General features: G+C 35.7%; 1 protein-coding gene across 1 annotated transcript in view; it reads left to right on the forward strand.

The window, feature by feature from the left end:
* The first annotated feature begins 2789 nt into the window (after positions 1 to 2789).
* Positions 2790 to 27900, forward strand: part of Epac (Exchange protein directly activated by cAMP) — a 226735-nt gene continuing 201624 nt past the window's right edge. Inside the window, exon 1 of the mRNA XM_064065349.1 lies at positions 2790 to 2954. Coding sequence (XP_063921419.1) covers positions 2926 to 2954 — 29 coding nt within the window. The 5' untranslated portion in view covers positions 2790 to 2925. The remainder of the gene's footprint in view (positions 2955 to 27900) is intronic.

Here is a 27900-nt window from a genome sequence, read left to right on the forward strand (position 1 = left end):
GTAAATTACTCACATGGTTGCTATTTTTCATTTCGACTTCTTTTTCCAGAAACGTTAAAATCAAATAGGACAATTTTTGAGATATTTTCAAAATTTCAGTTTGAAGCCGAAGTATTTGAAAATTTTGACTCGGGAATGTCATCGCGCAATATTTTGCGATTGAGTCCATCGATTTCTATATTCCAGAATTTTTTGTCGATTTTTAATAAATTTTCCCAAAAGTTTAATTTTTTAATACCTTTCCGTATGAAAATTTTGACTTTTTCCCGAGAATTTTCGGAAATTATCCAAAGACTTTCATTTGTTGATTTAGATCTTAGAAAGTGTTTTTCGACTTTATTTTTTTGAAAATTCGAGCAGCTTTTTCAGAATCGCCAAAATGAAATCTGATAATTTTTTAAACATTTCAAAAATTCGACTTTGAAATCGAATATTTCGAAATTACGGTTAGGTATCGTCATCACGTTGTATTTTTCGACTGAGCTCATCGTATTTATATCCCAGACTTTTTTCTGGATTTTTGGGCAATTTTTCTAAAAGTTCAATTTTTCAATACCTTCCCCTATAAAAATTTTGACTTTTTTCCAAATTGTGGAAATTAACGAAATGTTTCCTATTCTTTATTTCGAACTCTGGAAATATATATTCCGCTTTCTTTTTTCAAAAATTTCAACTATTTTTCCTATTTTTTCAGAAACGTTAAAATAAAATATGACAATTTTTGAGATGTTTTTCAAAATTTCAGTTTGAAGTCAAATTATTTGAAAATTTTGACCGGGAAATGTCATCACGCAATGTTTTTCGATTCAGTCCATCGATTTCTATCTCCCAGAATTTTTTGTCGATTTTTAATCAATTTTCCCAAAAGTTCAATTTTTTAACACTTTTCCGTATGAAAATTTTGACTTTTTCCTGAGAATTTTCGGAAATTATCCAAAGACTTCCTTTTGTTGATTTAGATTTTTGGAAATGATTTTCGACTTTATTTTTTCGAAAATTCGAGCAGCTTTTCCAGAATCGCCAAAAAAAAATCTGACAATGTTTGAGATATTTTAAAAATTCGACTTTGAAATACAATATTTCGAAATCTCGGTCTGGTACCATCAACACGTTGTATTATTCGACTGAGCTCATCGGTATTTCTATACCAGAATTTTTTCTGGATTTTTGGGCAATTTTTCTAAAAGTTCAATACATATTTTAGTGATTTCCCTATGAAATTTTTTACTTCCACCGATCATTTTTGTAAATTACCCAAATAGTTGCTATTTTTCATTTGAACCTCTGGAAGTGTTTTTCGGCTTCATTTTTTTTTTAATTTCAACCAATTTCCCAGAAACGTTAAAATGATATTTGAAAATTTTTGAGATATTTTCAAAATTTCAGTTTGGAATCCAATTATTCGAAAATGTTGGCCCGAGATTATCAATATGCAATATTTTTCGGTTGAGTTCATCGATATAGATATCGCAGAATTTTTTCTGGATTTTTGGGCAATTTTTCTAAAAGTTCAATTTTTCAGTACACTGTATGGAATTTTTGACCTTTTTCCGAGCATTTTTGGAAATTATCCAAACGTTTCTTACTCTTCATTTAGAAATCTGGAAGTGCTTTTCGGCTTCATTTTTCCAAAAATTTCAATCATTTTTCCAGAAACCTTGAAATGAAATATCAAAATGAGATCATTTTCAAAATATCAGTTTGAACCCCGTTTATTCGAAAATCTTGGCCCGGGATTGTCAACACGCAATATTTCTCGGTTGAGTTGATCGATATCTACATCCCAGAATTATTTATGGATTTTTAATCAATTTTCCTAAAAGTTCAATTTTTCTATTCCTTCCCGTATGAAAATTTTGACTTTTTCCCGAGCATTTTCGGAAATTATCCAAATACTTTCTTTTGTTGATTTCGACTTTTGGAAGTGTTTTTGACTTTATTTCTTCGAAAATTCTATCAGCTTTTCCAGAATCGTCAAAATGAAATCTGACAATTTTTGAGATATTTTAAAAATTCGACTTTGAAACCAAAAATTTCAAAATCTCGGCCCCGTAACATCAACACGTTGTATATTTTGGCTGAGCTCATCGATATTTATCCCAGAATTTTTTCTGGATTTTTGGACAATTTTTCAAAAAGTTCAATTTTTCCGTATGAAAATTTTGACATTTTCCCCAACATTTTCGGAAAAATGTCATTCCTTTTGTTGATTTCGACCTTAGGAAATATTTTTCCATTTTATTTCTTCGAAAATTCCACCAATTTTTCCAGAATCGTCAGAATGAAATTTGACAATTTTTGAGAAATTAAAAAAATTTGACTTTGACTTCAGGAAGCATTTTTCGGTTTCATTTTTCTAGAAAAGTCAAAACGAAATATGCAGTTGTTTGACACATTTTAAAAATTTGACGAATATGACACTAGATTGACTAGATGTAATGACGGTGATTTCTGCAACCAACAATACACAGTCGTCAAAAGATGTCAAAATAATGTCAACCGAATTGTCGAATTTCATCCTTACGGTAGAAAATTGGTTTAAATTTATGTATTCAGACCGAACTTCCTTCGCTTCTGAAGTACAATCGAACAATACAGACTCTTCGAAAAATGATAAAACTGAATTCTGCCGAACACAAACCCGCACGTTTGACCCTCCGCCGCCGCGCGCGGTCTCCTGTTGCAGTGGCATTGCAGCAAAGCACATGCAGCAGGATCAGGACAAAGTACAAACTCGGCAGGCAAAGTAATCCTTGCCTTGCGCATTCCTCCGGTTGCCGGATGCCAGTCAGCGTGTGGCCAGTTGTTGCTCGCTTGTTGATGCTTCGGGTTGTACCGTGATGTCGCAAACGCATCGCCGCGACCTTTCGTTGCCTCACCACAATTAATTATTTTAAGTAGTGTCGCTAAACCGGACCCGGAATTATGGAATGGATAACGGCCATCGACAAAAGGTACGCACTTTCGAAAAAATCGTCCGGGCGGAAACGAGGACTTCCAAGGACTACGAGTCGCGAATTACCTCCAGGAATGGACGCATTTGAGTGCCGTTTAATTTATTAACCTCTCGTCCGTTTTGTTATTTCTGTTTTTGCCGGGCTTTGTGCGCTGGTTATTAAAGGCCGCGATGGAAAACAATACCCTGCTACTTTATTTATACTTTCATCACCGGTGTATTAAACGCATAAAGGATCTCGTTTTACAGCGCGCCGAAATCGAATACGGTACAAATCATTTTCCGGGCGACACAGAGCCGGATACGTTTTATTTCTCAATTTGTCTCTTTGAGAAGCTCGCAATCACTCGAGAGCATTAAATCCGGGAAGATTAAATTTTTCTATAAATACCCACAAGTACTTCAGCTTCGTCGCAGATTTTTCGATTCGGGGCTGTGAATGTCGCAGAAACGTTACTTTGCTATAACAAGTGTGTTTGTGGGTAGTTGGGACGTGGGCGCACCGGTCAGGTACGAGGCAAAAATACGCAGGCCGTTCCGGTTCAACCACATCGCAAACATTTTCTTTATTTTAAACGACAATTAACAGAGTCCCGACCTGGAATTTTTAATCGTCTTATTAATCCGCTAGTAAGCTTGACAACCGCACTTCAAGAGCGACAGCCAGGGGCGTACCACTAAGGCTTACGCGCTAATCTTGAATTATTTATGACAAATGGCGAACAAATCAAACAATAGATAATGAATACAAAATAAGTCGAAAGGAAATTTCATGTTGCTGTCAAATTTTGGAACGTGTTATTGAAGTCAAACTTATTTTCATCCATAAACCATGAAGAAACATCGTTCTTTGCGGCGCTCTTTGACTTCAAATCTATTTAATCCGGGGCTGACAGCGTCATCTCGCAAAAAATCTGGAATTTTTAATAAAACCCATCGAATCTTGGCTAAAAATTTCGGTTCCTGGCTGGAGTAATTGCGTATAAAGTTTTAATTTGCTCGGGGCCGAATCAGGGGGGTGGCGTTGTCATTTTGATGGCTTTTTGGTGGCTCTGCTAAGTGGTCGTGAATAAAACTGACAATTATTTACGAGGTTTGCGCTTTCTAATTGTCGTATCGGAAAATGGTTTTTAGTTTGATGCGAGAGTTGAAGGTTCTTGTGGCGGCTTTTGCTTAAGGTCAGTGTCGGAGCAGGTAGGAGAAAGTGGCGGATGATTAATATGTGCGTAAAGTAGCAGCAACCGCAGTCGTAAATTTTATGCGTGCTGTGGATTTTTTTTATTAAAGAATAATGGTCGTGGTGTCTTAATTATGAAGCTTTTAAGGTTATGTTTATCTCTGTAGTACTGTAAAAATAGTAAAGGTTGAGAAAGTTTTTTTTTTATTTTAACTCGGGTGAAGGAAAGGTCAGGCGTGAAAGGGTAATTCTGGTTCTTCCTGTTGTGGGAGAATTGCCCGTTGAACTGAAAATTGTTTTTATACACAGATATTCATTAAATGTAATGTTTTAAAAAGTATTCTAAACATGGTCAATTTTTGATCAAAATGTACGAACTCATTCAAATCAAACTAATTTCTACGTGACATTTTTCCGATGCATGAACATAAACACTTTCAAGTTGTTTTTCTTATCGAGGATAACCTAAGGACGTCCAAAAATGGAGTTCGTCGGGTAATTTGGTACTTTCATATTTTCTCGATATGTCATAACCCCCCCCCCCCCCCCTGACAAGACTGTAGCTAGGGGGAGGCTAGGGGATACTAAGAAGAAAAAAACGTTTTCGTCAATTAAAATAAGTTCAAGATAATCTTTTATCCATGATTTTATTAAAGTTTATTAGTTTTTTTTTGTGGAGATAGGTATGGGTATAAATTAATCTTTGGCTTTATTTTGTACTTAATATACATAAGTAGTATTGTTTGAACAACACGATACTCGAAAACATGTTTTGCTTGATAATTTCTTGTAGAGAAATAAGGATTTTAAGCTCCACCCTCTTGGCTCACGATGAATAAAAAATTCATCACAATTGAGATCGGGTGGGTGGGCGGGGCTTATATGTTCCTTTTTTTTTTTTCTTAATATTCGTAGTGTTCTTTTCGCAACAAGAAACTTAAAACGTGTTTAAAAGAGGAAATATGGATTTTGTAATTACGTTTCGCCCTTCAGTCTGACAACGAATGGAAAATTCATCACGATTGAGATCCAGGCGGCTGTTTTTTTTTACTTAATACATATAGCTTTCTCTGAGCAACACCATCACTGAAGAACATGTTTCACATGGTAATTTTTGTAGAAATACGGATTTTGCACCTAAGCTCCGCCCCTCTTGACTAACGACGAATAAAGAAAAATCGTCACAATTGAGTTAGGGTGGGTGGGTGGGGCTCATACTTTACCTTTTTCTTCTTAATATACATAGCCTTCTTTAAAGAAATTTAAAACATGGTTGATGGTACATTTTTGCAAGAAAATAAGGATTTTGCAATTATGTGGCGGAGCCTAATTGCAATCGATATTTCCTTATACAAATTTTCTACTTTAAACGTGTTTTAAGTTTCATGTTGTGAAAAGGAGTCTACACATATTAAAACAAAAAAGGAAAACCTAAGCCCGCCCACCCACCCTATCTCAATTGCTATGAATTTTTTATTCGCCGTAACCCAAGAGGGCGGAGCTTAACTGCAAAATACTTTTTTCTTTACATGTAATTTTCTTTGAGCAATACTATCACTGAAGAACATGTTTCACATGGTAATTTTTGTAGAAAAATACGGATTTTGCAACTAAGCTTGGCCCTCCTTGACTAACGACGAATAAAGAAAAGCGTCACAATTGAGACAGGGTGGGTGGGTGGGGCTTATATTTTACCTTGTTCTTCTTAATATACATAGCCTTCTTTAAAGAAATTTAAAACATGGTTGATGGTACATTTTTGCAAGAAAATATGGATTTTACAATTATGGGGCGGAGCCTAATTGCAATCGATATTTCCTTATACAAATTTTCTATTTAAACATGTTTTAAGTTGCATGTTGTGAAAAGAAGTCTACATATATTAAAACCAAGAGGCAACACCTAAGCCCGCCCACCCACCCTATCTCAATTGTTATGATTTTTTTTATTCGCCGTAAACCAAGAGGGCGGAGCTTAACTGCAAAATACTTATTTCTTTAGATGTAGTTTTCTTTGAGCAGTCACTGAAGAACATATTACACATGGTAATTTTTGTAGGAAAGTACGGATTTTGCAACTAAGCTCCGCCCTCCTTGACTAAGGACGAATAAAGAAAAGCGTCACAATTGAGACAGGGTGGGTGGGTGGGGCTTATATTTTACCTTGTTCTTCTTAATATACATAGCCTTCTTTAAAGAAATTTAAAACATGGTTGATGGTACCTTTTTGCAAGAAAATATGGATTTTACAATTATGGGGCGGAGCCTAATTGCAATCGATATTTCCTTATACAAATTTTCTATTTAAACATGTTTTAAGTTTCATGTTATGAAAAGAAGTCTACACATATTAAAACAAAAAAGGGAAACCTAAGCCCGCCCACCCGCCCTCTCTCAATTGTTATGATTTATTTTATTCGCCGTAAACCAAGAGGGCGGAGTTTAACTGCAAAATACTTATTTCTTTACATGTAGTTTTCTTTGAGCATTACCACCACTGAAGAACATTTTTCACATGGTAATTTTTGTAGAAAAATACGGATTTTGCAACTAAGCTCCGCCCTCCTTGACTAACGACGAATAAGGAAAAGCGTCACAATTGAGAGAGGGTGGGTGGGTGGGGCTTATATTTTACCTTGTTCTTCTTAATATACATAGCCTTCTTAAAAGAAATTTAAAACATGGTTGATGGTATATTTTTGCAAGAAAATATGGATTTTGCAATTATGGGGCGGAGCCTAATTGCAATCGATATTTCCTTATACAAATTTTCTATTTAAACATGTTTTAAGTTTCATGTTGTGAAAAGAGGTCTGCACATATTAAACCAAAAAGGGCAAAACCTAAGCCCGCCCACCCGCCCTGTCTCAATTGTTATGATTTTTTTATTCGCCGTAAACCAAAAGGGCGGAGCTTCACTGCAAACTACTTATTTCTTTGCATATAGTTTTCTTTGAGCAACACTATCACTTTTGAACAGGTTTCACATGGTAATTTTTGTAGAAAAATACGGATTTTGCACTAAGCTCCGCCCCCCTTGACTAACAACGAATAAAGAAACGTCGTCACAATTGAGATAGGGTGGGTGGGTGGGGCTTATATTTTACCTTTTTCTTCTTAATATACATAGCCTTCTTTAAAAAAATTTAAAACATGGTTGATGGTACATTTTTGCAAATAAATTTAGATTTTGCAATTATGGGGCGGAGCCTATTGCAATCGATATTTCCTTATACAAATTTTCTATTTAAACATGGTTTAAGTTTCGTGTTGTGAAAAGAGGTCTACACATATTAAAACAAAAAGGGCAAAACCTAAGCCCGCCCACCCGCCCTATCTCTATTGTTACGATTTTTTATTCGTCGTAAACCAAGAGGGCGGAGCTTAACTGCAAAATACTTATTTCCTTACATGTAGTTTTCTTTGACCAACACCATCACTGAAGAACATATTTCACATGGTAATTTTTGTAGAAAAATACGCATTTTGCAACTAAGTTCCGCCCTCCTTGACTAACGACGAATAAAGAAGAGCGTCACAATTGAGACAGGGTGGGGCTTATGTTTTGTGTTTTTTTTCTCCTTAATTATATTGTTGTTTCTCCGTAACAAGAAACTGAAAACACGTTTAAAATGGTAAATTTTATCCCATACGCTTTTTTTACCTTTTCAAACATGTTTTCAGTTTCTTGTCGTGAAAAGAAAAGTATGTACATATATTAAAAAAAAAGGGAAAATACAAACCCCACCCACCCCCCCTGTCTCAATTGTGACGAATAAGATATGGTAATTTCTTGTAGAGAAATGAACATTTTACAACTAAACTCCGCCCTTCAGCTCGCGATGAATACAATATTCGTCACAATTGAGAAAGGGTGGGTGGGCGGGGCTTATATTTTGACAATTTTTTCTTAAGATACAAAATCTTCTTTTGACAACAAGAGATTGAACACTTGTTTAACTATCCTATTGTTGAAAGAAAACTCTATATATTAAAAAAAAACAAAAATTAAGCCCCACCCACCCACCCAACCTCAATTGTGACGAATTACATATGGTAATTTCTTGAAGAGAAATGAACATTTTACAACTAAACTCCGCCCTTCAGCTCGCAATGAATAAAATATGTGTCACAATTGAGAAAGGGTGGGTGGGCGGGGCTTATATTTTGTCAATATTTTCTTAATATACGAAGTCTTCTTTTCTCAGCAAGAAACTGAAAACATGTTTAACTATCCTGTTGAAGGAAAACTCTATGTATTAAAAAAAAAGAAGGATTATGCCCCACCCACCCGCCCTCATTTCAATTGTGATAACGTTTTTATTCGTTGTTAGCCGAAGGGCGGAGTTTATTGCAAAATGCTTATTTCTCTACAAGAAATTACTATGTTAAACATGTTTTTAAATAACATGTTGGTGAAAGAAAACTATGTATGTTAAGGAAAAATAAGCCCCACCCACCCGCCCCAATGTCATTTGTGATGAATTTTTCATTGGTTGTCAGACCGAGGGGCGGAGCTTAATTGTAAAATCGATGTTTCCCGACAAAAATTTACAATTTTAAACGTTTTAAATATGTTGGCGTGAAAAGATTGTTACGTATATCCAGAAAAAAAGGCAAAATTTAAGCTCCGCCTGCCCACCCACCGCTATATCAATTGTAATGATATTCGTTGTGAATATTGAAAGTCTAAAAAATTGTTATATTTCAAATTGTAAATTGTGGAGATGCGAGGGAAGTTCTGTCGAAACGACTTTTGCCCAATTTTTTTTTTAAATGTGAAACCTTCTCGGGGGTCCCAACGGCCTTTTTTAAAAATATGAAACCTTCTTGGGGTCCCAAATATATATTTTTAAGAATGTGACGGCTTCTCGGGGTTCCCAACTGTATTTTTTTTAGTGTAAAACCTTCTCGGGGGCGCCAAATATAGTTATTTTTTAATGTGAAACCTTCTCAGGAGTGTCAACTGTCTTTTTTAAAAATGTAAAACCTTCCGGGGGGCTCCACATATCTGTTTTTACTGTGACACCTTCTCAGGAGTCCCAACTGTCTTTTTCAACAAATGCAAATACCTTCTCGGAGGCCCGAAATCTATTTTTTTTAAGAATGTAAAACCTTCTCGGGGGCCCCAAATATAGTTTTTTTTTTTAAATGTGAAACCTTCTCAGGAGTGTCAACTGTCTTTTTTAAAAATGTAAAAAGTAACGGAAATTCAGTTAAAATAAATTCGACCATTTTTTTTTTTTTGAAAACTCAGTGGCTACTAAATTATGTATCCTAGATAAAATCGCCCCTTTACCTTTTACTTTTAGAACAATTTTTAGAAAATTTTTACAAAAATATGGGGTCGTGATTAATTCTGGGACATCGCCTTGAAAGCGCGACTTTAAATTTAAAAATATAAATACAAATGACAATTTGCGCCACTGTCACATGCGTATTATAGATAATACGAAGCGAATAAATTAAGGCTAATTTATTGCTTTCTTTATCACCTGATTTCCGACTAAGGTTTCGATAAGCAAAAACGTACATTTTTCGCCTGATAACGAATACCAAAGTTTTTAGTATATAGAATTTTTTACAACACCGACCGGGAGAAAGCACTTCATTACCTGCGAAAAAACCGCCATTACCACCATCACACTCATACAAATACTTCCTTCACTTTTTTCCAGCCAACTTTCCATTTCGTACCACTTCCAATTACCCACCTTCCAGCGGAATTTTTTCATTTAAGAAAAAGGAATTTGATCCCTTCGACAAAGACTTTTCAACTTCGCCGTGAGATATTGCGATTGTTTTATTTTCTCATAAAATTAATTAAATCCAATTCTAATTAAAAAGCACGAATATTTTTTATTTACAGCGTAACGAGCTCCTGTCTTTTTCGTAAAGATCGTCGAACTCGACGCACCTTAATTATTACTGTGCCCTCGTTCAACATAATTGAAATTTTTCCAAGAGAAGTAAGGCTCGAGTTAAATTTTTGACATGGAGTTTGTTTTCCGGGAACTTGTTCGCCGAACTTTCAAATTTCTTTCGGCATTCTGGCGGCGTAACGAAACTTGGAGTTTTAACGGGAAACAAAGGAAGGATGCGACAAAACTGTACACGTGATGGGCAAAAATACCATTATGAAATGAACATCGCGTAACCGGATTATTGTAAAGTTTAATTCCTCTGGGGAGTTTCTACTGAGAAAAGTTCGTCCGACGTAATACGTCGTTGTACATAAATAATGCGCAAAGTCACGGAAGTTTTAAAGCTCGTGCTCGTTGTGCGCGCATGCAGGTGAGTCATGCTATGGATTTGTCTAGTACAATTTAGATTCAAAGATGCGGGATGACGGTTCCCATGATACGTTTGTAATTAATTGCAGACCTAAACAAAGCAATCATTCATCGTTATACATTTGACGGTTGCGTGTAATCAACCGAACGCTCACTTCCCCACAATAGAGAAAATAGCATTTGCTTGTTTTTCCCCGAAATGTAGCCACTTCATCCAGAAAGCACACTTCCTGCAATAAATTTCCGCTGAATTTAGAAAGAAAAGTGCTCGAGGTCTGTTGATCTGGATTGAAAGGGCGTCATTTTTGACATTTCTTGAGAAACGGGGTAATTTCAGAAACGATAAGTCACGACGATATCTGAAATACGAAAATGCAGATTTCCGCTGTAGATTCTAATATAACCCTACATAGTGATATGAAGGCCACTTTTTCAGGCGACGTCTGAAAGCCTGAAGATTATTATTTCCGGGGCTGCATGGCATTCTTGTTCGCGTTTAAATGTCGCATATATTTTCACGTTCTCGTAGAACGAGGGGTGAGTGTTTTTATTGCTTTTCCGTCGCTTTTATTTCTAGCGAAGGAATTTCGGAGAATTATTGGCGATTAGGGCAAGGTCAATTCAAGACGATGACAGTAAGTGAAACTGTGCGCATTTACATCTTATTGGATAAATAACAAGCTGAATAATTTATTTGCTGTTGACAAATTCAATTCTCCGTATTTACATAATTTCGTGATAGATTGAGGCTTCTGGATGTTTAAATCAGTGGTGTTTTTGTTAGAATTTTCTGGCGTTTCATAATTAAACATATTTTAGTGCGGTGGTAAAAGTTACGACTCTAATATCGGGATTGCTATTAGTAGTAATAAATAATTTCGGTTAATGGTTATTGACCGGACGAGTGCTGGCCTGGGTTTTGACCGGATAAATGCGCTTAGATGTTTATGTGTGTATTTTAGGGTTACTGATTAGAAGTAAGTGGGTTAAGAATAGAAACACTCAGTTCATTACAAATACGCGGCAAATACGCAGCTGGAAAATAGAAAAATGTTGGCGAAAGTCGATTTAAAAGTTCTGGTTAGTTCTCGAGCGGAAGCTAAGGTAGTCTTGTAATCGGGTGACTGGTTACTTTCATGTAACATTTCGCAATTTAGTTTTGAATGTTTTAAAGCTGTCGTAAACATGATAAATTTTCGTCAAAATAGATCTGTTTAACCCCTACAAAAAATAAATGACGTCATTCATTTTTTTTTCTAATACATCCTACCGAAAATGTCCAAAATAGATAAGGTTTTACTTGTGATTTATCATTGCATTAATATTTTTAGAATTTATTATACAGGGTGAAATCTTACAAACTCTCCCAGACTTTTAAGAAACTGAAAGAAACTAGGGTTCACCTTGTATTTTTTTAAGGAAAGCTTTAAAAACCACGGGGTCTCATAGTGTCTTTTTTTTCTAGAAAGAATCTGAAAATGCGCAAGAATCTGCTAGGATCCCAGTCTTTTTTAACATTTGAAGGAATCTCGAGATCTTCGTCTTTTTTAAAGAGAAACTTTAACAATCTAGAAGTCCGCCAGTGTTTTTCTTTTATAGAAACTGAAAAAATCTCGGGGGCTCCTAGTGTTATTTTTTTATAAAGAATGAAGGAATCTCGGGAACCCCAAGGGGTTTAATATTGTTTTATAAAAAGACGAAAGAACCCCTTAGAAGAAAAATAACACTAGAAAGTGTTATTTTTCTTCTAAGGGGTGAAAGAATCTCGGGGTCCCCTAGTGTTTTTTTTTTGCCAAGTTGAAAAAATCGCGGAGGTTCCTAGGGTCACTTTTCTTTAAAAGCCGAAAGAATCTTGGGGGCTTCTAGTGTTATTTTTCTTCTAAAGGGCGAAAGAATCTCGGGGTTCCATTGTGTTTTTTTTTTTTTTTGGTGAAGCTGAAAGAATCTCGGGGGCTCCTAGTATTATTACTTTTCTCTAAAGGGCCAAAGAATCTCGGGCGGAGGCTTCTAGTGTTATATTTCTTCTAATGGGCGAAAGAATCTCGGAGTCCCCTTGTGGTTTTGTTTTGGTGAAGCTGAAAGAATCTCGGGGGCTCCAAGTGTTGCTTTTTTTTTTAAAGACAAAAGAATCTAGGGGGCCTCTAGTGTTATTTTTTTTCTAAAAGGCGAAATAATCTCGGGGACCTCAAGTGTTCTAATGTGTGAAAGAATCTCGGAGTCCCCTTGTGGTTTTGTTTTGGTGAAGCTGAAAGAATCTCGGGGGCTCCAAGTGTTACTTTTTTTATAAAAGGCGAAAGAGTCTAGGGGGCCTCTAGTGTTATTTTTCCTCTAAAGGGCAAAAGAATCTCGGGGTTCCCTTGTGTTTTTTTTTTAGTGAAGCTGAAAGAATATCGGGGTTCCCTTATGTTTTTTTTTTTGGTGAACCTCAAAGAATCTCGGAGGTTACTAGTGTTACTTTTTTTTTTATAAAAGGCGAAAGAATCTCGGGGTCCCTTTATGGTTTTATTTTGGTGAAGGTGAAAGAATCTCGGGGGCTCCTAGTGTAATTTTTTTCTAAAAGGCGAAAGAATCTCTGGGGCTTCTAGTGTTAGTTTTCTTCTAAGGGTGAAAGAATCTCGAAGTTCCCTAGTGTTTGTTTTTTACCATGTTGAAAAAGTCGCGGGGGTTCCTAGGGTCACTTTTCTCTAAAAGCCGAAAGAATCTTGGGGGCCTCTACTGTTATTTTTCCTCTAATGGGCGAAAGAATATCGCCGCCCCCTTGTGTTTTTTTTTTTGGTGAAGCTGAAAAAATCCCGGGAAATCCTAGTGTTATTTTTTCTAAAAGGCGAAAGAATCTCGGGGACTTATATGGTGTTATAATTTTTCTAATGGGTGAAAGAATCTCGAAGTCGCCTTGTGGTTTTGTTTTGGTGAAGCTGAAAGAATCTCGGGGGCTCCTAGTGATACTTTTTTCTAAAAGGCAAAAGAATCTTGGGGGCTCCTAGTGTTATTTTTCTTCTAAAAGACGAAAGAATCTCGGGGGCTTCTAGTGTTATTTTTCTTCTAATGGGCGAAAGAATCTCGGAGTTCCCTTGTGGTTTTGTTTTGGTGAAGCTGAAAGAATCTCGGGAGCTCCAAGTGTTATTTTTTTCTAAAAGGTGAAAGAATCTCGGGGACTTCTAGTGTTATTTTTCTTCTAATGGGCGAAAGAATCTCGGAGTTCCCTTGTGGTTTTGTTTTGGTGAAGCTGAAAGAATCTCGGGGGCTCCTAGTGTTATTTTTTTCTGAAAGGCGAAAGAATCTCGGGCTCCTAGTGTTACTTTTTTCTAAAAGGCGAAAGAATCTCGGGGGCTTCTAGTGTTACTTTTTCTAAAAGGCGAAAGAATCTCGAGGGCTTCTAGTGTTACTTTTTTCCTATAAAACAAAAGAATCTCGGGGTCTTCTAGTGTTTTTTTTTTCTAAAAGACGAAAGAATCTCGGGGACTTCTATTGTTATTTTTCTTCCAATGAGCGAAAGAATTTCGGGGCTCCTAGTGTTACTTTTTTCTAAAAGGCGAAAGAATGTCGGGCGGGGGCTTCTAGTTTTATATTTTTTCTAATGGGCAAAAGAATCTCGGGGGCTCCTAGTGTTACTTTTTTATAAAAGGCGAAAGAATCTCGGGGGCTTCTAGTGTTACTTTTTCTAAAAGGCGAAAGAATCTCGAGGGCTTCTAGTGTTACTTTTTTCCTATAAAACAAAAGAATCTCGGGGTCTTCTAGTGTTTTTTTTTTCTAAAAGACAAAAGAATCTCGAGGACTTCCAGTGTTATTTTTCTTCCAATGAGCGAAAGAATTTCGGGGCTTCTAGTGTTACTTTTTTCTAAACGGCGAAAGAGTGTCGGGCGGGGGCTTCTAGTTTTATATTTCTTCTAATGGGCAAAAGAATCCCGGGGGCTTCTAGTGTTACTTTTGTAAAAAACGCGAAAGAATCTCGGGGGCTTCTATTGTAACTTTTTTCTAAAAGACGAAAGAATCTCGGGGGTTCTAGTGTTATTTTTCTTCTAATGGGTGAAAGAATCTCGGAATTCCCTTGTGGTTTTGTTTTGGTGAAGCTGAAAGAATCTCGGGGGGCTCCTAGTGTTACTTTTTTCCTATAAAACAAAAGAATCTCGGGGTCTTCTAATGTTACTTTTTTTTTCCTATAAAACAAAAGAATCTCGGGGGCTTCTAGTGTTACTTTTTTCTTAAAGGCGAAAGAATCTCGGGTTGGGGCTTCTAGTTTTATATTTCTTCTAATGGGCAAAAGAATCTCGGGGGCTTCTAGTGTTATTTTTCTTCTAATGGGCGAAAGAATGTCGGAATTCCCTTGTGGTCTTGTTTTGGTGAAGCTGAAGGAATCTCGGGGGCTCCTAGTGTTACTTTTTTCTAAAAGGCGAAAGAATCTCGGAGGCTTCTAGAGTTACTTTTTTCTATAAAACAAAAGAATCTCGGGGTCTTCTAGTGTTACTTTTTTTTCCTATAAAACAAAAGAAGCTCGGGATCTTCTAGTGTCACTTTTTTCTAAAAGGCGAAAGAATCTCGGGCGGGGGCTTCTAGTTTTATATTTCTTCTAAAGGGCGAAAGAATCTCGGGGGCTTCTAGTGTTACTTTTTTCTAAAAGGCGAAAGAATCTCGGGCGGGGGCTTCTAGTTTTATGTTTCTTCTAATGGGCAAAAGAATCTCGGGGGCTTCTAGTCTCACTTTTGTAAAAAAGGCGAATGAATCTCGAGGGCTTCTAGTGTAACTTTTTTCTAAAAGACGAAAGAATCTCGGGGGCTTCTAGTGTTATTTTTCTTCTAATGGGCGAAAGAATCTCGAAATTCCCTTGTGATTTTGTTTTGGTGAAGCTGAAAGAATCTCGGGGGTTCCTAGTGTTACTTTTTTATAAAAGGCGAAAGAATCTCGGGGGCTTCTAGTGTTACTTTTTTCTAAAAGACGAAAGAATCTCGGGCGGGGGCTTCTAGTGTTACTTTTTTCTAAAAGCGAAAGAATCTCGGGCGGGGGCTTCTAGTTTTATATTTCTTCTAATGGGCAAAAGAATCTCGGGGGCTTCTAGTGTTACTTTTGTAAAAAAAGACGAAAGAATCTCGGGGGCTTCTTTCTAGTGTTATTTTTCTTCTAATGGGCGAAAGAATCTCGGAATTCCCTTGTGGTTTTGTTTTGGTGAAGCTGAAAGAATCTCGGGGGCTCCTAGTGTTACTTTTTTCTAAAAGGAGAAATAATCTCGGAGGCTTCTAGTGTTACTTTTTTTCTATAAAACAAAAGAATCTCGGGGTCTTCTAGTGTTACCTTTTTTTTCCTATAAAACAGAAGAATCTCGGGGTCTTCTAGTGGTACCTTTTTCTAAAAGGCGAAAGAATTTCGGGCGGAGGTTTCTAGTTTTATATTTCTTCTAATGGGCAAAAGAATCTCGGGGGCTTCTAGTGTTATTTTTCTTCTAATGGGCGAAAGAATCTCGAAATTCCCTTGTGGTTTTGTTTTGGTGAAGCTGAAAGAATCTCGGGGGTTCCTAGTGTTACTTTTTTATAAAAGGCGAAAGAATCTCGGGGGCTTCTAGTGTTACTTTTTTCTAAAAGCGAAAGAATCTCGGGCGGGGGCTTCTAGTTTTATATTTCTTCTAATGGGCAAAAGAATCTCGGGGGCTTCTAGTGTTAATTTTGTAAAAAAAGACGAAAGAATCTCGGGGGCTTCTTTCTAGTGTTATTTTTCTTCTAATGGGCGAAAGAATCTCGGAATTCCCTTGTGGTTTTGTTTTGGTGAAGCTGAAAGAATCTCGGGGGCTCCTAGTGTTACTTTTTCCTATAAAACAAAAGAATCTCGGGGTCTTCTAATGTTACTTTTTTTTTTCCTATAAAACAAAAGAATCTCGGGGGCTTCTAGTGTTACTTTTTTCTAAAAGGCGAAAGAATCTCGGGTGGGGGCTTCTAGTTTTATATTTCTTCTAATGGGCAAAAGAATCTCGGGGGCTTCTAGTGTAACTTTTTTCTAAAAGACGAAAGAATCTCGGGGCTTCTAGTGTTATTTTTCTTCTAATGGGCGAAAGAATGTCGGAATTCCCTTGTGGTCTTGTTTTGGTGAAGCTGAAGGAATCTCGGGGACTCCTAGTGTTACTTTTTTCTAAAAGGCGAAAGAATCTCGGAGGCTTCTAGAGTTACTTTTTTTCTATAAAACAAAAGAATCTCGGGGTCTTCTAGTGTTACTTTTTTTTCCTATAAAACAAAAGAAGCTCGGGATCTTCTAGTGTTACTTTTTTCTAAAAGGCGAAAAAATCTCGGGCGGGGGCTTCTAGTTTTATATTTCTTCTAAAGGGCAAAATAATCTCGGGGGCTCCTAGTGTTATTTTTCTTCTAATGGCCGAAAGAATCTCGAAGTTTCCTTGTGGTTTTGTTTTGGTGAAGCTGAAAGAATCTCGGGGGTTCCTAGTGTTACTTTTTTATAGAAGGCGAAAGAATCTCGGGGGCTTCTAGTGTTACTTTTTTCTAAAAGGCGAAAGAATCTCGGGCGGGGGCTTCTAGTTTTATATTTCTTCTAATGGGCAAAAGAATCTCGGGGGCTTCTAGTGTCACTTTTGTAAAAAAAGGCGAATGAATCACGGGGGCTTCTAGTGTAACTTTTTTCTAAAAGACGAAAGAATATCGGGGGCTTCTAGTGTTATTTTTCTTCTAATGGGCGAAAGAATCTCGAAATTCCCTTGTGATTTTGTTTTGGTGAAGCTGAAAGAATCTCGGGGGTTCCTAGTGTTACTTTTTTATAAAAGGCGAAAGAATCTCGAGGGCTTCTAGTGTTACTTTTTTCTAAAATGCGAAAGAATCTCGGGCGGGGGCTTCTAGTTTTATATTTCTTCTAATGGGCAAAAGAATCTCGGGGGCTTCTAGTGTTACTTTTGTAAAAAAAGACGAAAGAATCTCGGGGGCTTCTTTCTAGTGTTATTTTTTCTTCTAATGGGCGAAAGAATCTCGGAATTCCCTTGTGGTTTTGTTTTGGTGAAGCTGAAAGAATCTCGGGGGCTCCTAGTGTTACTTTTTTCTAAAAGGAGAAATAATCTCGGAGGCTTCTAGTGTTACTTTTTTTCTATAAAACAAAAGAATCTCGGGGTCTTCTAGTGTTACCTTTTTTTTCCTATAAAACAAAAGAATCTCGGGGTCTTCTAGTGTTACCTTTTTCTAAAAGGCGAAAGAATCTCGGGCGGGGGCTTCTAGTTTTATATTTCTTCTAATGGGCAAAAGAATCTCGGGGGCTTCTAGTGTTATTTTTCTTCTAATGGGCGAAAGAATCTCGAAATTCCCTTGTGATTTTGTTTTGGTGAAGCTGAAAGAATCTCGGGGGTTCCTAGTGTTACTTTTTTATAAAAGGCGAAAGAATCTCGGGGGCTTCTAGTGTTACTTTTTTCTAAAATGCGAAAGAATCTCGGGCGGGGGCTTCTAGTTTTATATTTCTTCTGATGGGCAAAAGAATCTCGGGGGCTTCTAGTGTTACTTTTGTAAAAAAAGACGAAAGAATCTCGGGGGCTTCTTTCTAGTGTTATTTTTTCTTCTAATGGGCGAAAGAATCTCGGAATTCCATTGTGGTTTTGTTTTGGTGAAGCTGAAAGAATCTCGGGGGCTCCTAGTGTTACTTTTTTCTAAAAGGAGAAATAATCTCGGAGGCTTCTAGTGTTACTTTTTTTCTATAAAACAAAAGAATCTCGGGGTCTTCTAGTGTTACCTTTTTTTTCCTATAAAACAAAAGAATCTCGGGGTCTTCTAGTGTTACCTTTTTCTAAAAGGCGAAAGAATCTCGGGCGGGGGCTTCTAGTTTTATATTTCTTCTAATGGGCAAAAGAATCTCGGGGGCTTCTAGTGTTATTTTTCTTCTAATGGGCGAAAGAATCTCGAAATTCCCTTGTGGTTTTGTTTTGGTGAAGCTGAAAGAATCTCGGGGGTTCCTAGTGTTACTTTTTTATAAAAGGCGAAAGAATCTCGGGGGCTTCTAGTGTTACTTTTTTCTAAAAGGCGAAAGAATGTCAGGCGGGGGCTTCTAGTTTTATATTTCTTCTAATGGGCAAAAGAATCTCGGGGGCTTCTAGTGTTACTTTTTTCTAAAAGGCGAAAGAATGTCAGGCGGGGGCTTCTAGTGTAACTTTTTTCTAAAAGACGAAAGAATCTCGGGGACATCTAGTGTTATTTTTCTTCTAATGGGCGAAAGAATCTCGGAGTTCCCTTGTGGTTTTGTTTCGGTGAAGCTGAAAGAATCTCGGAGGCTCCTAGTGTTATTTTTTTCTAAAAGGCGAAAGAATCTCGGGGGCTTCTAGTCTTACTTTTTTCTAAAAGGCGAAAGAATCTCAGGCGGGGGCTTCTAGTTTTATATTTCTTCTAATGGGCAAAAGAATCTCGGGGGCTTCTAGTGTTACTTTTGTACAAAAAGGCGAATGAATCTCGGGGGCTTCTAGTGTAACTTTTTTCTAAAAGACGAAAGAATCTCGGGCGGGGGCTTCTAGTTTTATATTTCTTCTAATGGGCAAAAGAATCTCGGGGGCTTCTAGTGTTACTTTTGTAAAAAAAGACGAAAGAATCTCGGGGGCTTCTTTCTAGTGTTATTTTTTCTTCTAATGGGCGAAAGAATCTCGGAATTCCCTTGTGGTTTTGTTTTGGTGAAGCTGAAAGAATCTCGGGGGCTCCTAGTGTTACTTTTTTCTAAAAGGAGAAATAATCTCGGAGGCTTCTAGTGTTACTTTTTTTCTATAAAACAAAAGAATCTCGGGGTCTTCTAGTGTTACCTTTTTTTTCCTATAAAACAAAAGAATCTCGGGGTCTTCTAGTGTTACCTTTTTCTAAAAGGCGAAAGAATCTCAGGCGGGGGCTTCTAGTTTTATATTTCTTCTAATGGGCAAAAGAATCTCGGGGGCTTCTAGTGTTATTTTTCTTCTAATGGGCGAAAGAATCTCGAAATTCCCTTGTGGTTTTGTTTTGGTGAAGCTGAAAGAATCTCGGGGGTTCCTAGTGTTACTTTTTTATAAAAGGCGAAAGAATCTCGGGGGCTTCTAGTGTTACTTTTTTCTAAAAGGCGAAAGAATGTCAGGCGGGGGCTTCTAGTTTTATATTTCTTCTAATGGGCAAAAGAATCTCGGGGGCTTCTAGTGTTACTTTTGTACAAAAAGGCGAATGAATCTCGGGAGCTTCTAGTGTAACTTTTTTCTAAAAGACGAAAGAATCTCGGGGGCATCTAGTGTTATTTTTCTTCTAATGGGCGAAAGAATCTCGGAATTCCCTTGTGGTTTTGTTTTGGTGAAGCTGAAAGAATCTCGGGGGCTCCTAGTGTTACTTTTTTCCTATAAAACAAAAGAATCTCGGGGTCTTCTAATGTTACTTTTTTTTTCCTATAAAACAAAAGAATCTCGGGGGCTTCTAGTGTTACTTTTTTCTAAAAGGCGAAAGAATCTCGGGTGGGGGCTTCTAGTTTTATATTTCTTCTAATGGGCAAAAGAATCTCGGGGGCTTCTAGTGTTATTTTTCTTCTAATGGGCGAAAGAATCTCGAAATTCCCTTGTGGCTTTGTTTTGGTGAAGCTGAAAGAATCTCGGGGGTTCCTAGTGTTACTTTTTTATAAAAGGTGAAAGAATCTCGGGGGCTTCTAGTGTTACTTTTTTCTAAAAGGCGAAAGAATCTCGGGCGGGGGCTTCTAGTTTTATATTTCTTCTAATGGGCAAAAGAATCTCGGGGGCTTCTAGTGTTACTTTTGTAAAAAAAAGGCGAATGAATCTCAGGGGCTTCTAGTGTTACTTTTGTAAAAAAGGCGTAAGAATCTCGGGGGCTTCTAGTGTAACTTTTTTTCTAAAAGACGAAAGAATCTCGGGGGCTCCTAGTGTTACTTTTTTATAAAAGACGAAAGAATCTCGGGGGCTTCTAGTGTTACTTTTTTCTAAAAGGCGAAAGAATCTCGGGAGCTTTTAGTGTTATTTTTTTCTAAAAATCGAAGGACGTTTCAGACGTATAAGATTTGTCGGAAAAATAAAATCAAATCTTAAATTTCGAAACTACTGGATTTGATATACTGTACTTAATGGCCGAGTTGAGTCGGATTAATCTCCGACAAATTTTTTGAAAACTGCTTGATAAATTTCCGTGTTGTTCTAAAACTCAGTTGCTTTTCTTGATCCAACAAATTTATTACGTAGGCAGTTGTGAAAGCGTTAGATTTTCTCGGTACTCCTCAAACTTAACCAGGATCGAAGTTTCGCTTTTATTTATGTTGAAAACAGTCCCTCAAACCCTACGCACTTTCATTTTAGGGAAAGACTTGGCCCAAATTACTTAAAACCTCCGCGATCGTTTACCTGTCAAAGCCCCATAAATTGAAAAGTTTGCGGGTTTCCCCTGTTATCTTCCCCACTCAATTTTTAATACAGTAATTAAATAAGTTTTATGTAATTTTAGAATTTTGTTATCGTTCAATTTCCAAGGGCGCCGTAATCATTCAATTAGATCGAGAACCGGAATTAACTTACGACGCTCGAGCACAGTCAAGCTTAAAAACGCAATCAAATTAATTGTTCGGGAAAATATAACCAGTTGCACCCTCGTGTAATTCCCAGAGACAATATTTGTGAATATGGGTGGCAAATCCCCTCTAAGGAGGGTTTAAAATTCCTGCGAAAATAGCTTTATCTTTGCAGGATGGCGTAAAGCCCGTAATTCCTGTCTTTACTTTAGAAACTCTTTGATACATTCGGGTGATCGTAGACTAGATAATTCCGGGCGAGACCTAATGAAGGAGAAAATTTTATGCAGTTTTTCTGTTGATTCTTGTTTAACTTGGATTTAATGAGTGTAGCTGTTTTAAGACTCACGAATACAAATACATTCCGACCTTCGGTTTTCGTCGGATGTTCTTTTTATTAGTTTCTTGAAGCTGCGGTATTCGTGTTTTTACAAGAATTGCGGCTGGTAATTGATCGCCTTCTAAATTAAAGGAGGATTTATTGCGTTCGTTGTGGCACCGATTTGTAAACACATTTCGTAGAATGGGTTTCTTGAAAGGGGGCGCTAAAAGGGAGTTGTTAAAAACTAAATTAAACGGAACCGGGTTAAATCGTCATCGTTTCATTTAAATACGTCCACGAACGTGTTTAAAAATTTTCTTGGGAATTGACAAACAACAATTAATTTTGTAAAATCATTAAATGGGGTTTCTCTTAAGGATGACAAACCAATCAGTTTTAATTATTAACCCCCACACATATCTCAGATACCGAGGGTGCATTTTGAGGGCAGTTTAGTCCGAGTCGGTCAGGTCAGGTCAGGTCATCGAAAATCTGAAAATGCACTGCAGTTTAATTAATAATTGTAATAAACCGCAAACGATGGATAAGAATGGATAAGAATGTAAGAAGGAAGGAAAATTTGAGGCGTCCAAATTGGAACATTGGTTCTACCTTCAAAATTTGTGAAGTGCTTACTTTTGTAAAATCCTTTCCTCTGTATTTTTAGAATTATATTTTAGGGTGCACTTTGATCAAGAAGATTTCGTCTACGACTTAAAATTAAAAGAAAACGTTTTACCTAAATATTTTCATGTTCAGGATTTTTTAAAGATAAAGCACCATTTAAAAAAAAAAAACAGTTAATGAATAAAATATCAAAATTCAAAATTTAATAGCCACTGAAAAAGAATTATTAGCGCAAATTGAGGGTTTAGAGAAGTACTACCAAAATTTGTTGCATCAGAAAGAAGACGAAATTTGTTGTTTAAAAGAAAAAATTAACAGTTTGAGTTTTGAAAAATTCAAATATAATGACAAACTGGTGATTGCAGGTAAATTTGGAGTGAACAAAGAAGTAATTACAAATGCACTTAAATAAAAAAAATTGAGAAGTTGGAGCCGCGAGACTGTAGAAAAAGCACTGTCCATTAAATTGTTTTGTGGTTCTTCAGTCTATGAATTTTTATTCAAATTAAACTATTTATTGAAATATAAAAATAGAGCATATCAAATTCTACCCAGGTATATTACACGAAATTTTTTATTGTTAGATTTAAAAGTAAAAATTTTAAAGACTATGAAAAAGACTGTATTTTCTTAATATATGAAGTCTTCTTTTCCCAACAAGAAGCTGAAAATATGTTTAATTATTCTATTGTTGAAAGAAAATTCTATATGTATGTGTACCTATGTATTAAAAAAAAAATTAACCCCACCCACCCACCCCGATCTCAATTCTGATGAACTGATGAGTTTTTCATTCCTAATCACATGAGGGGCGGAGTTCAATTGTACCATCAATATTTCTCTAAAAAAACTAATCCTTTTAAAAACATATTTCATGTGGTAATTTCTAGTAGAGAAATGAGGATTTTTCAACTAAAGTCCGCCCTTCAGCTCACGATGAATAAAGTATTCATCACAATTGAGAAGGGGTGGGTGAGCGGGGATAATATTTGGTCCGTTTTTTCTTAATATACGAAGTCTTCTTTTTCCAACAAGAAACTGACAATATGTTTAACTTTCCTGTTGTTGAAAGAAAACTCTATATATTAAAAAAAAAAACAAAAAGTAAGCCCCACCCACCCACCCGGATTTCAATTGTGATGAGTTTTTCACTCCTAATTGGACCAAAGGGCGGAGTTTAATTATTGTAAAATCAGTATTTCTCCAAAAAATTCTACCCTTTTGAAAACATATTTCATACGATAATTGTTTGTAGAGAAATGAGGATTTTTCAACTAAAGTCCGCCCTTCTGCTCTCGATGAATAAAAAATTAATTACAATCGAGAAGGGGTGGGTGGGCGGGGCCTATGTTTGGTCCTTTTTTTCTTGCTGTAGGAAGTCTCCTTTTCCCAACAAGAAACTGACAATATGTTTAAACATTCTGTTGTTAAAAGAAAACCCTATATATTAAAAACAAAAAACAAAAATGAAGCCCCGCCCACCCACCCCGGTTTCAATTGTGATGAGTTTTTCATTCCTAATCAGACCGAAGGGAGAAGTTTAATTATTGTAACATCAATATTTCTCTTAAAAATTCTACCCTTTTAAAAATATAGTTCATATGATAATTTCTTGTAGAGCAATGAGGATTTTCAACTAAAGTCCGCCCTTCAGCGCACGAAATAGAGCATTCATCATAATTGAGAAGGGGTGGGTGGGCGGGGTCAATATTTGGTCTTTTTTTTCTTAATATACGAAGTCTTCTTTTTCCAACAAGAAACTGACAATATGTTTAAACATTCTGTTGTTAAAAGAAAACCCTATATTTAAAAAAAAAAACAAAAATGAAGCCCCGCCCACCCATCTCGGTTTTAATTGTGATGAGTTTTTCATTCCTAATCAGACCGAAGGAAGAAGTTTAATTATTGTAACATCAATATTTCTCTTAAAAATTCTACCCTTTTAAAAACATAGTTCATATGATAATATCTTGAAGAGAAATGAGGATTTTGCAACTAAAATCCGCTCTTCTGCTCACGATGAATAAAAAATTAATTACAATTGAGAAGGGGTGGGTGGGCGGGGCCTATGTTTGGTCCTTTTTTTCTTACTGTAGGAAGTCTCCTTTTCCCAACAAGAAACTGACAATATGTTTAGCTATCCTGTTGTTGAAAGAAAACTCTATATATTAAAAAAAAAAACTTAAAGTAAGCCCCACCCATCCACCCGGATTTCAATTGTGATGTATTTTTCATTCCTAATCAGACCGAAGGGAGAAGTTTAATTATATTGTAACATCAATATTTCTCTTAAAAATTCTTCCCTTTTAAAAACATAGTTCATATGATAATTTCTTGAAGAGAAATGAGGATTTTGCAACTAAAATCCGCCCTAATGCTCACGATGAATAAAAAATTAATTACAATCGAGAAGGGGTGGGTGGGCGGGGCCTATATTTGGTCCTTTTTTTCTTACTGTAGGAAGTCTCCTTTTCCCAATAAGAAACTGACAATATGTTTAGCTATCCTGTTGTTGAAAGAAAACTCTAGATATTAAAAAAAAAAACAAAAATGAAGCCTTGCCCACCCACCCGGATTTCAATTGTGATGAGTTTTTCATTCCTAATCAGATCGAAGGGCGGAAAACATATTTCATATGTTATTTTCTTGAAGAGAAATGAGGATTTTGCAACTAAAATCCGCCCTTCAGCTCACGATGAATAAAACATTCATCACAATTGAGAAGGGGTGGGTGGGCGGGGTCAATATTTGGTCCTTTTTTTCTTAATATACGAAGTCTTCTTTTTCCAACAAGAAACTGACAATATGTTTAGCTATTCTGTTGTTAAAAGAAAACTTTATATATTAAAAAAAAAAAAAAAATGAAGCCCCGCCCACCCACCCCGGTTTCAATTATGATGAGTTTTTCATTCCTAATCAGACCGAAGGGAGAAGTTTAATTATTGTAACATCAATATTTCTCTTAAAAATTCTACCCTTTTAAAAACATAGTTCATATGATAATTTCTTGAAGAGAAATGAGGATTTTGCAACTAAAATCCGCCCTTCTGCTCACGATGAATAAAACATTCATCACAATTGAGAAGGTGTGGGTGGGCGGGGCCAATATTTGGTCCTTTTTTTCTTAATATACGAAGTCTTCTTTTTCCAACAAGAAACTGACAATATGTTTAAATACTTATTCTGTTGTTGAAAAAAAACTCTATACATTAAAAAAAAAAAACAAAAATTAAGCCCCGCCACCCACCCCGGTTTCAATTGTGATGAGTTTTTCATTCCTAATCAGACCGAAGGGCGGAGTTTAATTATTGTAACATCAATATTTCCCCAAAAATTCTACCCTTCTAAAAACATATTTCATATGATAATTTCTTGTAGAGAAATGAGGATTTTGCAACTAAAGTTCGCCCTCCAGCTCACAATGAATAAAAAATTAATTACAATCGAGAAGGGGTGGGTGGGTGGGGCTTATATTTGGTCCTTTTTTTCTTAATATAGGAAGTCTCCTTTTCCCAACAAGAAACTGACAATATGTTTAGCTATCCTGTTGTTGAAAGAAAACTCTATATATTAAGAAAAAAAAAAAACAAAAAGTAAGACCCACCCACCCACCCTGATCTCAATTGTGATGAATTTTTCATTCGTTGTTAGACCGAGGGGAGGAGCGTAATTGCAAAATACATATTTCTCTGTTGATTTGATACTCGTATCTCTTACCAGTCATTCACAGCGTCAACCTATTTTAGTGACGAAGTTATTCCCAATCATTTTCATTGTACGTACCGCCACTGAAAATTTGGCTGACAGAGACAGAAAACTAAAATCTATATCCATACTCTTCTCAAAGCCACACTCTTAAAAACGACATATTCTGTCAACGCAGTCTAACTAGCCCCAGCTGCCAGCCCTCTGTTTTCTTAAAGAATATGTCATTTGCTAAAATCACTCTTATCCTAGCAGGAACTAGCCCCGCCCACCCACCCTCTCTTTTCTTGGAAGGTATCTCATTTGCCAAAATTAGTTTTATCTTAGCAGGTAATAATAATAATAATAATAATAATAATGTTTATTACTCGTTGGACAAAATCACTACAGTCAGTTGTACAAGAGACGTCAAAATATTATATAAACACATAAATAAAGAACATTACCAGATTGTAATAACTAACAAAAACATAGAATACATACAATAGGAAATGTAACAATTTTCAGTGGAAAAATTCATCATAGCTGTATAAATACTTCTCGTTTAAAAATTTTTTGACGGCACCTTTAAATATGTAAATATTCGAAGAGGATTTAATTTCTGTTGGCAAATGATTGAAAAATTTACATCCATTGTAGCTTAAAGATTTCTGAAATAAAGTTGTTTTATGCCTTACAGGGATTAAATCCTCTTTTGTACGGGATAATTATTATATTATTCAAACACAATTTAGACACTGTAGAGCAAACAAGGCTTATCAAGCCCGTCTATTAGTTTATTCACCTGAATGTATTATTAATACCGTTTTCAAATTACACCAAAATTGAAAAATCGAAAACTTAATAATTGAAAAATTGAAGCATTTTTAATGAAATAAATCGGAAAACCGAAAAATTGAAAAATCTATAAATCGAGAAATTGAGCAATCTAAAAATTAAACAATTTAAAAATCGAAGAATTGGAAAACCAAAAAATCTAAACCGAGAACTTGAAAAATCGAATAATCGAGAAATCAAAACATCAAGGAATACAAAAAAATTAACGGAAAATCTAGAACTTAAAAATTGAAAAATTAAAATACTATCGATAAATTGAAAAACCGAGAAATCGAAACATCAAAAAATGGAAAAATTGAAGAACCGAAACATTGCAAAATCTCAGAACTGAAATACTGAAAAACTGAAAAATGGAAGGAAAATTAAAAAATCGAAAAAGTGAAAAAATTCAAAACTGAAATCTTGAAAAACTGAAAAATGGAAAGAAAATTTAAGAATCGGAAAAGTGAAAAAATCCAAAACTGAAACATTGAAAAATCCAGAAATCGAAAAATTGAAAAATCACAATTAAAGAAAGAATTGAAAAATCGAGAAATAGAGAAATGGGAAAATCAAAAAATCAGTTAATCGAAAAATTGAAAAATCGAAAAATTTAGAAACGTCAAAAATTGAAAACTGGAAAATAAAAAAAATTAAAAATCGTAAAACTGAAATATCGTAAAGTTAATAAATTGAAAAACTGAAAATTTTTGAAAACAAAAATCGCATCAAAAACTAAAAATTCAAAAAATCGAGAAATTGAACAATCAAAAAATCAAAACATTGAAATCCCAGTAAGTTGATAAATAGGAAAATTTAAAAAACAAAAATTTTAAAAATCCAAGAATTGAACAACAAAAAAAATCTAAGCCTGAAAACTCAGAAAATTGAATGATCGAGAACACAAATCTAAAATTTAAAAATTCGACAAATTGAAAAATCATGGAACTGAAAAATCGAAAAGTCGCGATAGTGAGAAATCTAAAAACCTAAAACTTTAAAAACTGAAAAATTAAAATATCGAAAAATTTATTAAACCGAGAAAACACAATATTAAAAATTTGAAAAATTGAAGAAACGAAATATTGCAAAATTCCAAAGCTGAAATATTGAAAAACCTAAAAATGGATGGAAAATTAAAGAATCGACACAGTGAAAAAATCCCAAACTGAAACATTGAAAAATTGAGAAATGGAAAAATAAGAAAATCAAAAAAATTGGTCTAAAGAGTTTAGACAGTACTTCCCTCGCTATAGGAAACGTGACGACTGCATGCCTATTATGTTTTTTTTTTTCACATTAGATTTCGAAGCATTCGGTTTTGTAGTTCCTGATTAAATCAATAAAATAAATTTGCGCATTCATTAAATTTTTTGAGTCACCCTTTATATCCGAATCCAAAAAATATGAATGGAATGATAAATTACAAGAAGAGACTCATCATATTTTGTAAATTTTAAATAGGATTATACGACAAGCAGTTTTTTGGAGGGGATAAGCAAATCTATTTTGACTAAAAATTTATTATGCTC

This window comes from Zophobas morio, unplaced genomic scaffold (assembly GCF_036711695.1).
Source record: "Zophobas morio isolate AGI-343-1 ecotype UQ-CSIRO unplaced genomic scaffold, CSIRO_AGI_Zmor_V1 ptg000026l, whole genome shotgun sequence".
Lineage (NCBI taxonomy): Eukaryota > Metazoa > Arthropoda > Insecta > Coleoptera > Tenebrionidae > Zophobas > Zophobas morio.